This window comes from Hylobates moloch, unplaced genomic scaffold (genome assembly GCF_009828535.3).
Source record: "Hylobates moloch isolate HMO894 unplaced genomic scaffold, HMol_V3 SCAFFOLD_1, whole genome shotgun sequence".
Lineage (NCBI taxonomy): Eukaryota > Metazoa > Chordata > Mammalia > Primates > Hylobatidae > Hylobates > Hylobates moloch.
In genome coordinates, this window is record NW_026652276.1 from 74,523,777 (window position 1) to 74,539,262 (window position 15,486).

Sequence of the window (15,486 nt, forward strand, 5' to 3'; positions counted from 1 at the left end):
ACAATGCTGTTTATAAGTACTGATGTGGCCTTTGGTTGTATCACAAATTTAAATTAAGATTGTGGAATCACCCTGAAAGATTCTTTGCAAGAGATCATTTGAAGTAGGTCCAGACCCTCTGGCTGGTTAATGAATACAGGTTGTTTGTTCTTCTAACGTAGTCATTTTCCCCTAACATCTTATTGTAAAAATAAACATAGCAACTTTAAAACATTTTATAATGAACGCTATATACCTATAATCTAGGTATCATCATTACTGTACTTGCTCTATCACATATATATTCACCTATTCATCCTTCAGTCTGTCTTAACTTTTTGATGCATTTCAAAGTAAATTGCAGACATCAATACACTTCTCCCTATTACTTCACTACCACCATAGTTATTTTGGAAGAAGCATGGAGAGTAAGAATTTTATGCTCTTAAACTTTAGAAAGTTCTTCTCACAAATAATTTTTGATGATTTCTGATTTAGAATTGATAGTAAGTTTAGAAATAGGAGATCCTTTTTGTTCATTTTCATTGCTGTTTCTCTTTGAGTTTTGTTTTTTTTTTTTTTGTCTTTCAAGTTTTGCTCCAGGGCAGAGTTCACAAAAGTAGAGCTCGAGGCAAAAATAATTTGGGTGTAACCTTAGAGTTGGGTTTCTAACTTTGAGAGATTTAGTATAACCTATCACTTTAGCATTAATGTCTTTTAAAAATGCAACTATCCTTATGTATTTTTTAAATACAGTGAATAATTGCTCATAGTTACGATTAAAGGGGCAGGTTTTATTAGCCCTAACGTCTTTTCATTGAGGGTCCGTTAACCTTAGATGAAATTGTGCAATAAGAAAAAATTATCCTAGGACATCTTTTGGTTGTCAAATTTAAAATATCAAATAATTCATGCCTTTTCACTTTAGCTTAGTGGTTCTTTAACAGTATAATGAGGGTTATCTGGGGAACTTGGTAAAGACACAGATTCTCTTCCATCTCTGTGTAATTCTGAGTCATAGGCCAGGAGGGGCCTAGGGGTCTTTAACACTTGTCCTAGGTGATTCCAACACAAGTAGTCAAAGAGCCACACTTTGGTAAATGTTGCTTTATGATCATTTGGAAATTATTGGGTCTGATAATTGGGACTTAATGTAACCACGCTCACCATGTCTCCCTTTGGCTTTCTTGAATGCTGTAATGGTGGCTCTCGTAACAGATTGCAGTGAATGCCAGCACCATCCCCGAACAAATACAGTCTCTCTCTGTGCACGACTCTCAGGTATGTTTCTCTGCCAGTCATTCCGTTTGAGATGCTTTGTAGACAGATCTTTTAAAAAACCAACATTTTAGAAAGATAGACAATTCCAAGGTAGTGCTTCCAAATCAAGGGCTTATAAGCTCTCTTTTTAAATAGGTTGCTATTGACTGTGCTTTGTGGGACCTCCAACCTTTAAATGATAGGCTCAAGAGTGAGAATTGATTACCAGACTGCTCCTGAAATTGCTGGTACTGTGGAAAAGAAGAAAAGGAAAGAAAATGACACCATTCTGTTATATTCCAGCCACAGAACATTGTGGTTAATTGATACTTTTATTTTTTGCTCCTGGTTGGATTTCTGTAACCTGTTTTCATAATTCTGTTATCATTGAATTTTATGGGCCAATTCATCTCTACAACTTGCCTTGTAAAAATAATAGTCCAGTAACTGTGACATGCATTTATAATGCATATTTATTAAAGTTATGGGACAGAAGACGTGTGCTGTGAGCCATGGTGGGAGGTGATGAGGGATGCTGAGCAATCCAGGGAAAGGCCTAGGGGCATAGAACCAGAGCACAGGCCTGCATTCTGGTTCTGCTGTATACTTAACAGGCAAGCCCTTTTATTCTCAAAGTGGTTGTACTATAAAGCGTCACCACTGTCAGGATCATAATTTTCTTTCTTTCAAACTCTGCATATTCAATTTAAATTCATTTCTGTTTTACTTGGTCTGTGTTTTATAAAATAGCCGTACATTGGAGAGATAATTAGAGTGATTTTGTTGGCTTCAGGAAGCCTGTTTGAGGTCAGATAGCTAATGCAGGGCCCTTATTTTATAGTTGAGGGAGTAAAGACCTGCAGAGGTGAAGTGGCTCCCCCATAGTCACACCACTGGTTAGAGGCCAAGTCAGGATTCCGTTTAGGTCTTTACACTATATCAGGCAACTCAGTAAGAGACCTTGAGATAAACTGTAGGGATTGGTTGAATGACAAAAGGCAAGTTAAGAATAACAATGGATCGGAGGGCAAAGAGAGTAAAGGAAACAGGAACAGGGATTAGGATAACTAGTACTGTAGAGCATTGTATGACTCACTTTCATACATATCATTTTGTTCTCCCTGCAACCTTTTACGGCAGGCGTTATTCAGAGAATGGCTTGCTCATGGTTGCATTTCAGGTCAGTGGCAGCGCCAAGTCTTGACCTGAAATGCCTTATTTTTTCTACTCCAACAATAAGGTCTACTCATGTCCCGGGATTCCCTGAGAACAGGGAGAGGCTGTGTATTGGAGACATTCATGGTTAATAATCAATATTCAAGAAAATGGGCTCTAGGTGAGAAAGGCAGGAAAGGTGTAAACAGTGGCTGAATCTTCTGGGCCCCGCCTTCTTCTGCATTGCAGGGTTTAAGGTGCCCAGCCTTTGTGATCCCCAAGTTTCAATAGTAACAGTCCATGTGTGGGTTGTGAGGTGCCATTTTAGGTAGCTGGACTTTACTACAGCTTATACAAGTTGTTCATGATGCCCATCCCATAACTGAGGCTTTCCATATGAAACATTCATATCCACAATTGTGGTGGGAATTAGGCACCATTACAACCTTTACATGGAGGTGTTACGATGCCAAACAAGGCCTGCGTGTGTAAAGATCTAGTTTTGAAATTTCCAGAAAGAAATGGCTATATGAATCAAGTGATATTGTGATTTTATTCATTCCTTTCCTGATACAGTTTATAACACTGTTTGCTGTTTTCTTTTTAAAGGGCCCACCCAGTGCTAATGAAGACTACAGAGAAGCTTCTTCTTGTGCCGTGAACCTCGTTTTGAGATTAAGGTAAATAATATTGTTGTTTATTCTGCATTGTTTTTCCTATAGTACAATTTTTTTAAATTTCCTTCGTTAACTTTTCATAATATTAGCATAAAATAAAATCGTTAGCTTGTTTGATTTCCCCGAACCAGGAGTGTGTGCTGTATTCCCAGGGCTAATTGTGCTCTTCTAATTGCTTGCTAAAGAAGAGTAAGAAAGAAAAGCACCATATGAGTGTGTCTGCAGGCTCAATGTACCTTTCATTATGTTTTATTTCCTTGCCTTTTCCTTCCTAGGTTTTTTTTTTCCACAATGTAAGATCACAGTAAGAGATTTTTAATGAGTTTCTTTCACACTTCGGCAGTCGGTCTCTGACAGATATAAACCATGCTTGTACTACAGGTTGCCTGTTCAGAACATTTTTCAGTGGCAAGTTTGATCAGCCACTGTGGAGAAATGACAGATATATTTTGAAAGAAATCTCAGTCTTCTAGGAAATGGATACAAATATGGTGCCTGACAGTATGGTCTTTGTCTGCAGTCGAGTCAATGAAAGCGTTTTCCGTTTTAAGGATTTTTTTTTTTTAATTATTTAAAGGTTCATCTTTGTGATGTTCTTTGCTAAGAATTTGATATCTCAAGACAAAACTGTTTAAACTGAATTATAAACAGCTTAGTTTATCAGTTCTATCAGAATACTGTCCCATCTTTGAAGATGTTTTAAAAGAAGTTATACATATGTTCTTCTGACCATTAAACAAAGCATGTGCATATACTAGGCATTTTCTGAGTTGTAGCTACAAAAAGCGAGTTCATCAGCAAGGTTAGTTTCTGGCCACTAGGGATTTTCAGAGTTGTAGCTACAAAAAGTGGGTTCATCCTTAAGGTTAGTTTCCACCCCTCTGAGTTATCATAGTCCGTCTAAGTAGACCGTTGGCACCATAATCACCCCTCACTTTTGATGGTCATTTATAGTCTGCATTTTCACATATTTATCAAGGGAAACTCACAGTAACCCTTGGTATGATTCAATTCAGAGTTAATTTCCCAGTCGAGAAGTACAATTATCACAAGGCTGTTTTCCTTATATTTGACAGTAGCCTTGATTATTATTCACAGTTCGTGAATTTAGCAATCACTAAAGAATGAGGTAGCCCATTCCCTTTTTGTTTGACTTTCGAATGAGGTACTTCTTTCATTTGTATTTTACTTGTTCAGTTATTCATTAATTCAGCCCATATTTATGAGGAGCCCACTCTGCGCCAGGAGCTCTGTACCAGGCTTTTGTTTGTCAGTGAGGTGCAATGGTGAGCAAGACTTACCGAGGTTTTAGTCTAGCCCACTGAGCATGCAGTGTTGGAAGTGGCCTTTAGAATCCAACAGTCTAATCGCCCACTTTTTATATGCAGGAATCTTTTTTTTAGTGTCCCTGCTGGATGTTTACCTACCTTCTGTGCTTACTAAAGCTCACGTTTGCCCCATGATGGCCCCTTTAATACTAAATAAAAGCCTTAATTGTTTGATGGTTCTTCCTCCTCCTGAAGATTAAACCGACTTTTCTGTTCTGGGCTCCTATGGGCTGTAATATCAGACTGTCTGGATAAAAGTCTCCTGGAAAATGTGTCAAAAAACGTACTACTGAACCTTAACTTTAGATATTATTTTGCCCTGGGTACTAGAGCAATATAAGACAAATGTGTTCCCTTATTTTTCTGAGAGCCATTTGTATATTTGTAAGGAATGTTCTTCTCTTTTCTTAGACAAAATACTATAAGAATCTTTAGCCTTTTTCTCATGATACAGTTTCTATATTGCTCTTGCAATCCTAGTTGCTCACCTTTATTAATATTTAGTCTGTATCTGCCTTTGTTATATTTTCTCTTGTGGGTGTAGGTTGTTTTCATAAGCTTGTGGCTTGGATCACTAGTCCTACATGATGCTCCAGGAAGAAAGGGTTCTATGTTCAAATAAGTTAAAAAACAATGCACACTATTCATCAATCTGTGCATGTGCACACACATGCACACACAATTTTTTTGGAAATCATAAGGAAAATTAACATTAAATATTTTAAGAAGTTCTACAAGAAGGGAATTTGTTTAACTTTCTTTAATCTAAAACCTATTTGACCTCATAACTCTTTTTATGTGGTTATTTTGTGTTCCTTTTGAATGTAGTGCCCATATTTAAATACAGGATTCCAGATGTGGTCTGAGCAGGCTGGAAAACAGTATTAAGATAATGTGTTTTGTTTTTTTTTTGTAATCCACACTCTATAGTTCTCCTAAATCAGCGTGAGTTTTCATTGCCTTTTGAAATATCCATGCACAGTGGTGACATGTTCAGCATGACTCAGCAGCCAAACAAAACAGCTGATTTTTTTAAAGGGCTACCAAGCCTAATTCTGAACTGCAACTCTAGATACAACTTACCATTTATCACTAATAATTAACCTGATAGTTTTGATGAATTTCTTGTCCACTGTATGTTTCAGTCATGACCATCGATGTGTCATATTCCAGTGTTTAGTTATATGTCCATTGCCAGTCTGATTAACCTGCCTTTTAATCTTTATCCAAAACACTGATTAAGGTGTTTAGTAGTTTGAGGGAGAGGAGTCTTCTGACATCTGTTAGAAACCATTCACTGTCGGAGTGACTTTCAGTAATGAACTAGTGTTCTTTGGTACAGTTGTTCAACCAGCAACAAATTCAATGCCTTTTAGTGTACATCTAACACAATTCAGAAGGATATCATAAAGGGATCTATTATATATGTTGCTGAAGTTAATATGTACCACATTAATGGCATTTTCCTGAATCTAATGACTATAGAAACACTTTCAAATAATAGAAATATATTTTAGTATGACTTATTTTCAGTGAACACTTGTTGATACCTAATTGTTGGTAAGTTTGTCTACTTACGTTGCCATAAAAAAATACCATAGACTAGGCGGCTGAAACAACGGAAATGTATTTTCTCATAGTTGTGGAGATCAGGATGTCAGCATGGCTAGTTTCTGGTGAGGGCTCTCTTCTTGGCTTGCAGCTGTCTGTCTGCTTACTGAGTCCTCACATGGTGGAGAGGGAGTGAGAGCAAGCTCTCTGGTGTCTCTTGGGTCCCACCTTCATGAGCTCACCTAAACATAATTACCTCCCAAAGGCTCCATCTCTAAATACCATCACATGGAGGGTTAGGGCTTCAGCATATGAGTTTTTGTTTCAGGGTGGGCCACGATTCAGTACATAGCAGTTGGTACACTTTTTTTTTGCTAAATATTTACAAGCTAGTTATTTAGACTATTACTTTTCATATTTGTGAACTCATGAATCTCTCAGAAATTATTTTTGGAGTGGGGTGGAACGGGGGGGATTTCCTTGCACTTCAGTTTGAGAAATAGCCTTTGAAAGTTGTAAGTTAAACAGTATTACTTTTTTGTGATCACTGTGTTCTAAAGTAAATGAAAACGGTAAATACATTCATTCATTCTATAAATATTTATTGAACACTTACTATGTGCATGGCATTGTTCCAGGTGCTGTAATGTACCAGTAGAAAAAAGAAAAGGCAGACTTCTTGCCCTAAAGGAGCTTACATTCTAGAGCCAGGGAGAGGAAAAATTCAAATATTTAAATTGCATGTATGATATACCAAGTTGTCTGAAGGAAAAGGTATGTCAGGAGGATAGAAAGTAAGGGGGATGGTATTCTATATTATAGAAGGTATATTAGATTTCTGTTGCTTGTGAAAAGCTACCACAAACTTAGCAACTTAGAACAGCACCCATTTATTATCTCAGTTTCTGTAGGTTGGAAGTTGAGCGGGGTATTCTGCTCAGTGTCTCGCAGGCTGAAATTAAGGCATGCTCATCGGAGCTCATGGTCCTCTCCCAAGCCTTTTTGGGCTGCTGGCAGAATTTAGCTCCCTGCAGTTGTGGATTGAGGCCCTGAGCTCCTATAGGCCACGAACAGTTTACAACATGACTGTGCCCTTTCAGGAGCAGCTGTGGACCATCTCCCCTACTCCACCCTCGCTCCCAAGGCCTCAGTCTTTCTGTTCAAGGTTTTTTACCTGATTAAGCGGGCCTCACCCAGGATAATCTCCCTTTTGATGAACTCTGAATCAAACTGATTTGGAACTTTAATTACATCTTCACCTTTGCCATGTGACATAACTTAATCGCAGGAGTGACATCCCATCATAGGTACAGGTCCTGTTCATACTCAAGGGGAGAGGATGCTGCAGGGCGATTTCACTAGGGAATGGGTTCATTGGGGTCATCTTAGAATTCTGCCTACCACAGAAGGCCTCTCCAAATAAAGTAATATTTGAACAGACAGACCCCTATCGGAAGTGAGGAAACAAGCCACGAGGCCGAGCAAATAGCACTTGCATTGCAGTCTGAAGCAGGAAGCATATTATAAGCAATTGGAAAAGCAGCCAGGAAACCAGTGCAGGCCTCTGAGCCAAGGTCATGGGCACAGAGAGTTAGCAGAGGCCAAATCACGTAGGGCTGTGTAGCCTGTGATGAAGACTTTGGATTTTACTGTTAGAAGCCAGAAAACCAGGAGGCCTGTGAGCAGAAGAGTGATATGATCTGAATAAAATTTTAAACAGAGAGCTGCAATTGATTTATAGAGAACAGACCATGTAGAGAGCATATAAGGTGGCTGTGAGAGTCCCTTGGCAGGCTACTGCTGTGATATAATGAAGATGATGTGACTTGGACCAGAGTGAGGATTACTGGAAGTGGTAAGCAATTATTGGATTCTGGGTTGGGGAGAAAGAACTTGATTACTCAAGGTTTTGGCCGGAAAGTATGGAGGAATGGAGTTACTATTTTTTGAGATGGAAAAGAGAGTTTGAGTTGCAGATGGGATGGAATAAAGAACTCAGTTTTGCACATGTTAAGCTTGAGTTATCTGTGAGGATGTATCAGGTAGGGATTTGGATGCATGATTTCAAAGATGTCTGGGCTAGAGGTATAAATTTGGGAACAGTTGGTGCCTGTGGCATTTAAAGTTATGAAATGAGTGGAATCATCTAGGGAGTAAGTGAAGGTAGAGAAGAGAAGTGAGCTGGTACTGTCACAGATGTTGCATAGATAAGCATCCACTGATTGAGAAGGAGAGGCTGGTGAGGTAGAGGAGAGAGTGATGTTCCTAAAAAACAAATAGAGGAAGTGTTTGAAGAAAGGAGGAGTGAAAAGCTGCATCAAATGCTATCAATAGATCAAGTATATTTGCAAAATGAACCACATGCTTGACCTTGGCAAGAATGTTTTCAGTGCAGTGATGGGGACAGAAGCCTGGTCCAACTGGGTTCAAGAGATTGGCAAGAGAGAACAGGGGATAACAAATAGATAACTTATTAGTACAGATAACTCTTGTGAGAAATTCTCAACACAAGGGATCAAAATTATGCAGTGATAGCTCAATGAGAATATTGGGTAAAGGAAGATTTTTTCAAAAAAGCATGTTTACAGGTGAATGGGAGTGATTCAACAGAGAAGGAAAAATTGAATGAGGGAGGGGACAGTGCCAGACTGATGTTCTCAAATGGGTGAACAGGGATGATCCCCAGACATCTGTTAGATAGGAGAAAGGAGAGGTCATCTCTTGGATGGTGCAGCTACCATCGGGGGAAGGCAGGCAGGGGTGGCAGATAGAGGTGCAAGGAGACTGTACCTTGCGTGGAAGTCTTCTTCTGTTTCTATTTTCTCAGTAAAACAGGGAATGTCATTAGTTGAGAGTGAGGAAGGAAAAGAAGGTGATGGAGGTTTTAGAAGAGAGGAGAATAATTGTGTAGGAGAGCAGGAGAGTACATTTTCTAGGGAAATGCAGAAGGATTAACAGGCTGGAACAGGGATCACTGGAGGTTAATAATGACCCAGCACGTAAGTGTCTGTCTGTGTGTGTGTGTGTGTGTGTGTGTGTGTGTGTGTGTGCATGCATGTGATTATAATTAAGGAAACACAACATTTAAAAAACATTCATAGAGGGCCAGGCGCGAAACACAACATTTAAAAACATTCATAGGGGGCCAGGCGCGGTGGCTCACGCCTGTAATCGCAGCACTTTGGGAGGCCAAGGCAGGCAGATCATTTGAGGTCAGGAGTTCGAGATCAGCCTGGCCAACATGGTGAAACCCTGCCTCTACTAAAAATAAAAAAATTAGTTGAATGTGGTGGCGCATGGCTATAATCCCAGCTACTCAGGAGGCTGAGGCACGAGAATTGCTAGAACACAGGAGGTGGAGGTTGCAGTGAGCAGAAATTATGCCACTGCACTCTAGCCTGGGCGACAGAGCGAGACTGTGTCTCAAAAAAGTAAGTAAATAAATAAAACATTCGTAGAGGATTCTGTGAGCATAGCCATGGGCCACCATCTTAGAAACACTGTTTTAAGTCATAAATAAATATGAGTCATAGAATTGCTGTCAAGCTGATCTCTTGTGTGCAAGGTGGCAGTCCCCTGCCCTCTTCTCTCACCCCAAAACCCCTCAAAGGTCTGACTTCTTTCGTTTATAGCCTTTGAAGTTATAAACTCTTTGAGTATCGAAAACCCACTATCCAGTGTTGTTCCCTGCCATACAATTTGTTCATACCCATTCCCCATTTGAAATCTACTTTGGATCATTTGCATCATCTCTGGGCCTGAACAAGCTATTCCCTAAACCACCCTGTGTGATAAGGAGCTGGAAGGCTGTTCTTGGCTAGTGTTGATCAGATTTTTAAAAATCCATGCCCTCTTTTGCACCTTCCTCATTTGTTTCCGTCTCCATTCAAGACTCTGATATATGTGAATGCATTTGTACATATACATATCTACATGTACACACACATATATGCCTGCATATGTGCACATACACGTAAATTTGTATATGCCCTCACTCTCTGTGAATCACTCCTCAATGCAATGTGTGGCTGTCGGGTATTGGGAAGTAGTATGCTTGCATTTCTTATCCCCTGAGCCTATCTGGGCGTGACATTTATGTGTGTTATGCTCCACAGGCTAGTGGGTAGGAGACTTTAGGTCAGGCCAGCCCTTCATCAGTCCTTAACTAATGCTGTGTGGGTGGCTGCCTTCTCCACCTCTTGGAAAGGTCACTGTGACTTTCTTTTTGACATAGCATTTTACGGCCCTACCTGCTGGGAAGGTGGCTTCCTTCCTCACTGCACACCCCTCCCCCTCCCCCCGGAAGCTCACCTTTATTCTCTAAGTAGGAAACTGGGAAATATTTTCCTTTTCAAAATGTCACACTCTAGGAGAAAAGACAAATATGTTGTGGCTACAGGTAGTGTATTTCTCCACTATTTATTTGTTTTTGGAGATCATAGGCAAAAGTCTGAGGAGGCAAAAGGGTAGTTTCTTCCTTGAAAAAAATATGTTATTGCTTTAATTTGCTGTTACATGCAATATCGGAGAACAGGATTAGACCTTAAGGCTCAATGTTAAATGCTAGAGATGGTTAAAATGCAGATTTATCTTTTTCTTTTATGTGTTTTGCAAATTTTTTTTGTCCATAGTATATATGATAATGTCATCTATGATATCAAAGAAATTGAATTATCATAAAGCCAGTGCAAGATAAGGAAATCCTCCTGAATGCTAAACTCAGGAGAAAAATACCAAGTGGGCCACCTTGTAATTTATATACTGTCAGTAGATGGTAATACAGTTTCTGTTTTGAATCAAACATTATACGAATTTTTTCCATTAGTATATTTTTCATCAAATAAAATAGTCATGCATTTGGCACAAAACATGTTTATTAGAATCAGGCTCAGTGACTTGGAAAATGATAAATCTATCAGTTAAATTATTAATTCTTTTGTATTAGATGCTGTTCATACTTTGACAGCTCAGCCCTATGGATGGTATTTACAGTTTTGCTGAAGGCAGTCCTGCCAATTGCCATACATAGATATGCTGGTATGGTACGTCCCATCAACTTGCTCATCATGAATTTACCTTGTTATTATGTAGCAGTATCATTGGACCTTGAGGGACCAGTTAAAGACCCCAGATCAGCACAGTGGCTTCCTGCTGGTAGGGAAAAATGATCTCTAGCATGGGATACTTATTTTAACTCAGCATGACAATTGTTGCCTAATTCAATTTATTATTTTAGTTTCATTATTAAAACATGCACTTAGCTATTTGTAAAGAATAGACTTAGTAAATTATGATTTCATAAAGAAAGCTAAATCTGTTAGAAACGATGTTGACCATTGTTTTAGCATGAGTATGCCAGAATTCTAATTCCATCATTATTCAGGAGGAATTAGAATTCTTAAACTCTTCTCCAGCCTATAAAATAGGGTTAATTGTATAATTCTTACTAGTCAAATGGCTGGGAGGTTTGATTAATTTTTTTCCCTGAAAGGTTAGTGTAGGCATAGTATTCAGTTACGCAATGCTTTTTTAGTACATGTTCTTTCTCCCTCCACAGCAAACTACTTATTTACTGCTTTCTTTGTGCAAGTCTTTGTTGAAAATTCAAAGATGAATAAAGCAAGGTTTCTGCACTCAGAGAGCTTACCACGTAGGCGGAGAGATCAGATCCCGCACAAGTGACCATAATATAAGGTAGAAGGTGATAAATGCAGTAAGAAGAGAGATAGAACTAAGAAGCTATGGGTAGTTAGTTAGAGGAAGGTGAATGCTCTTTTGTTTAGATGTTATCTTTGGTGTGCTTGTTCCCATAGTAACCAGTGGTGGTTTTTTTTTTGTTTTTTGTTTTTTGTTTTTTGTTTTTTGTTTTTTTTTTTGTTTTTTGACAACCAAATTTTGAGAAGAGTAATGGATAGGACGAATCCAGGGGCAGTGTCAGGCTGTGGTCTTTGGTAAGGGGTTTACCCGTCTTATTTCTGAAAAGACCACATTTGTTTTTCAGTCGAGTGGTATATGTTATTACGTAGGTACCAAATTAATAGAAATACAGTGCTTTGATCCAAAAAATGTCTGGCATTTTACTTCATTTTGGGGGTGTTCTCTTTTGGTTGTTTTCTTTCCTTTGAGAATTTGAGTCCCTGATGCATATCTTGGCTTTATTAGTGGTATCCTTCAAAAAGATGAAATGCCTACTGTGTGCCAAGCACAATGATAAGCACGTTATTTGCTTTGTCTTGTTTAATCATCATAAAACCACCATAGCATCCATCCTATTGTTACCAGAATTTCACGTGTGGGAGATTAAGGTTTAAAGTCATGAAATAATTTGTTTAACACCATAAAGCTCACAAGAAGCATAGATGGGTCTTGAACCTAGGTCAGTTTAACATGTTGGTCCTTGTTCTTCTTCCCTGACCCTGTGGCCTTGCTCTATTCAGTCCTGTTTTGAATGCAGTAAGAAACTCCTGTACTTTAGGGGTTGTTACATTTACCTGTCTTCCCATTAACGTTTCACATAAATATTCTTTTAACAATGTTACCCAACAAACTTGTCATTAAATGTTATGACAGGAATATTGGAAAATATTTTTCTTGGAGGAGATGCTAAAGATGCTGCTGCAAATAGAAACTGGCATTTATCGTGTTTTAATAATTTTTCAAGCACTGTCACATCACTTGCTTGATTTAGTTTTTCCTTTCGTCGTACATTTGATGCTGACAGATGAAACAGAAAGATTGGAGATGTTAAGTGGCTTTCCTGCAGTCACAGCTGTAATTCTCCAGCTGGCTAGCATCTGGGTCTTCTGACACTAATTCAATGTTATTGATGATATGATATAGGGAGATAGTATACATATAGGTGATAGAGGGTCATGTAAGGTGTTGCCTTTGGCATATACAAAATCCTTCTGCTGGTAAACATGCTAAAGGAAAGAAGGTTTGTATTCAGAAAAAAATGGTATAAGGGAAGCAAAATAGAAGAATGAAAAACCATTCATTCTGCGATAATATTGTTTTTTTCCTTGACAACTGAGCAAGAGGACATTGTGAGTACAAATACTTTCAGCAATAGAGGATGCATAGAGTTCTTTAAAGATATTCTTTATTTTCAAACCGTAAATGATCATCTTAGAAATTCAGAAAGTCAACATAAATTAAAGAAATAACATCATCCATAATCTTACCACCCAGAAATAATTATTAGCCTCTTGGTAAGTATTCTTCCAGACTTTTTTCTACATACATGTTAATGTAGATTTTTAATTTTTTAAATGTTATTGTATGAACTTTTTATTTTATTATAAAACAACACATGTTGTTTTGCAGTCTGCTTTGTTTATTTTGGTAGTATGTCCTGGATACCTTTTCATATCGATGAATACAAATCTGTAGAATCCTTTTTAATGGCTTGCTTATATTTGGATTGAATGCACCAAAACTTATATTACTGAAAAAGTGTTATTTGATATTGAGGGAGTTCCCAGTGTTTCAGTATTGTATCATATAAAAGGTTAAATGTACAAGAATGATGTTTGAAAACTGCCCAGTAGGAAAATCTCTTTTAGCTTTGAATTTTGACCTTAGTGATATGCTCTTAGACTTTGAGAAGCCTGAAGATACAGAACTGAGTAAGCCCAGTATCAAAGCACATGGGGATTACTTAGGAGCTGGTTCTGGCTCTTGGGTCAGCAGAGGTTGTCATCATCTGTGTAGCAGCAGACAGTGCTTCCTCGCTCTGTGTTGGTGCTGAGTTCTTATAGCAGGGTTTTAACGAGGTCCCTGCACTGAGAAGCTACAAAACCGAATGATTTCTTAATGTAAGAGGGTTCCATTTTGAAGCTGTTCTTTTGGATACTTCCTTCCAAAGCTTATTCTTTAAAGAATCCTCCCTTAGCTGCTTGCTGTGAGCACCCAGGAGTCAGAGGAAGCAGCCTGTGTTGGACCTCACAGTTGGAGGAGATGAGAGATCACCTTTATGCTCTGTGAGCCCTACACAGTGGCTAGCATGTTACAGATCCTGAATGAATATGTACTGCACAGGTGCCAGCCAAATGATTTTTAACGAAAGGCGTATTTTACAAACAATATCAAGATGCTTCACAAGATGCTATTTGCAGCTCTTTATTTTTGACATTATAGTAGAAATGTATACAGAAAATACTCTTTTGCTAGATTGCTTTTTTCCAAGGCAAATTAATCCTTTTGGCATAATCTCCTATATTTTGTTCTTTTAAATACTTTTCTGTTAAGATAAAATGGACTTTTTAAGGTACCTACTATTTTAAAGACATTTTCTCTGCATGCTAATCTATATAAAGACATGAAAAGATTCATGAGAATAGAGCAAAAGTTCATAAAGGTGTGGAGAGTCCTGGAAATATGACCAAACGATCAGTCCAGCAGGTAAGAACTGCAAGGCAGGTTCTGTGTCAGAGAATAAAAGAAGGGATGCTAAACACGGGCCTTGCGCGAGCATTCCCTGCCCTCCATTGAGACCCAGCTGTGTTACCTCCCCTCGGCTTGGCACAGTGTCTATTGGCAGTTCCCACCTCTAGGTCTCAGGACCAACTCTCACCGTTCACATTTGAAAGTGTGAATGTGCTGTGTTTCTTTCCACAGAGCCTTCTTTGGTAGAAGATTTCCTAGTTAAAAAAAAAAAGTCTTCCTCATTCTTTTTTTTTTCCACTAAAAGAAGAGTGAAGCCAAACACGTATCAACAGCTAGAGGATGGAAGCTCCATGCCTCTCTGGAGCTTTCCATGGCTGTCTCTCTGAGGTAGGGCATTTTCAGGGGAGCTCTCGGCTCAGAGAAGTGGGGTGAATTGTGCCATGTCACGTGACTAGTCAGTGTCAGCCCCAGGAGTCAAATGCTAATATCAACCTTAAGAGTAAAGTAGAGGCGGCTGGGCGCTGTGGCTCGTGCCTGTAATTGCAGCCCTTTGGGAGACCAAGGCAAGGAGGATCGCTTGAGCCTAGGCATTTGAGACCAGCCTGGGCAACAAAGTGAGACCCTGTCTCAAAAAATTAAAAAAGAGTAGGGTGGAGGGCCTCCTTGCTCTCCTCTCATCTTAAGTTCCACAGCACCGTAGCCAGGAGTCAGTCTTGCATGGTAGACCAATTGTTTGGTTATGTTTTGGGGACTTTCATGTCTTCTGTGAACTATTGCTTCTTTCTCATGAGCCTTTTAATGTCATTACACAGATAGACATGAAGAGAAAATGACTTAAAAATAGTTAGTACCTTAAACAGCTTTTTTTGGTGGCATTTAAGTCAATGTTAATTACCTGATACCTTGCCTGGTAGTAGCCTGAAATTTTAACAAATGCCTTTGTATTTTAAGTTATACTTCCTGTCGCTGTGCAGAGCCTGTCTCCCTCATCCTTCTTTATATTCCACCTTTCCTGGCTGCTGATGAGGTAACCTGCTGCTCTTAGCATTCTAAAAATTCTCCTCTCCAGTTTTATCAGGGAAGGTTGTCTCTTAGGACTTGTCCTCTTGATCAGAGAGAATAATTCTGGAGACTGTTTGCAGAGTTAT

The 15,486-nt window shown here is 38.9% G+C and overlaps 1 protein-coding gene across 2 annotated transcripts in view; it reads left to right on the forward strand.

Annotated features, from left to right (window-relative positions):
* The window catches only part of STK39 (serine/threonine kinase 39), a 304,185-nt gene that overhangs the window by 191,814 nt on the left and 96,885 nt on the right, over positions 1–15,486 (forward strand). For both annotated transcript variants that reach the window (XM_032755476.2, XM_058441449.1), the window contains 2 exons: positions 1,198–1,260; positions 3,004–3,074. In XM_032755476.2, coding sequence (XP_032611367.1) covers positions 1,198–1,260; positions 3,004–3,074 — 134 coding nt within the window. The remainder of the gene's footprint in view (positions 1–1,197; positions 1,261–3,003; positions 3,075–15,486) is intronic.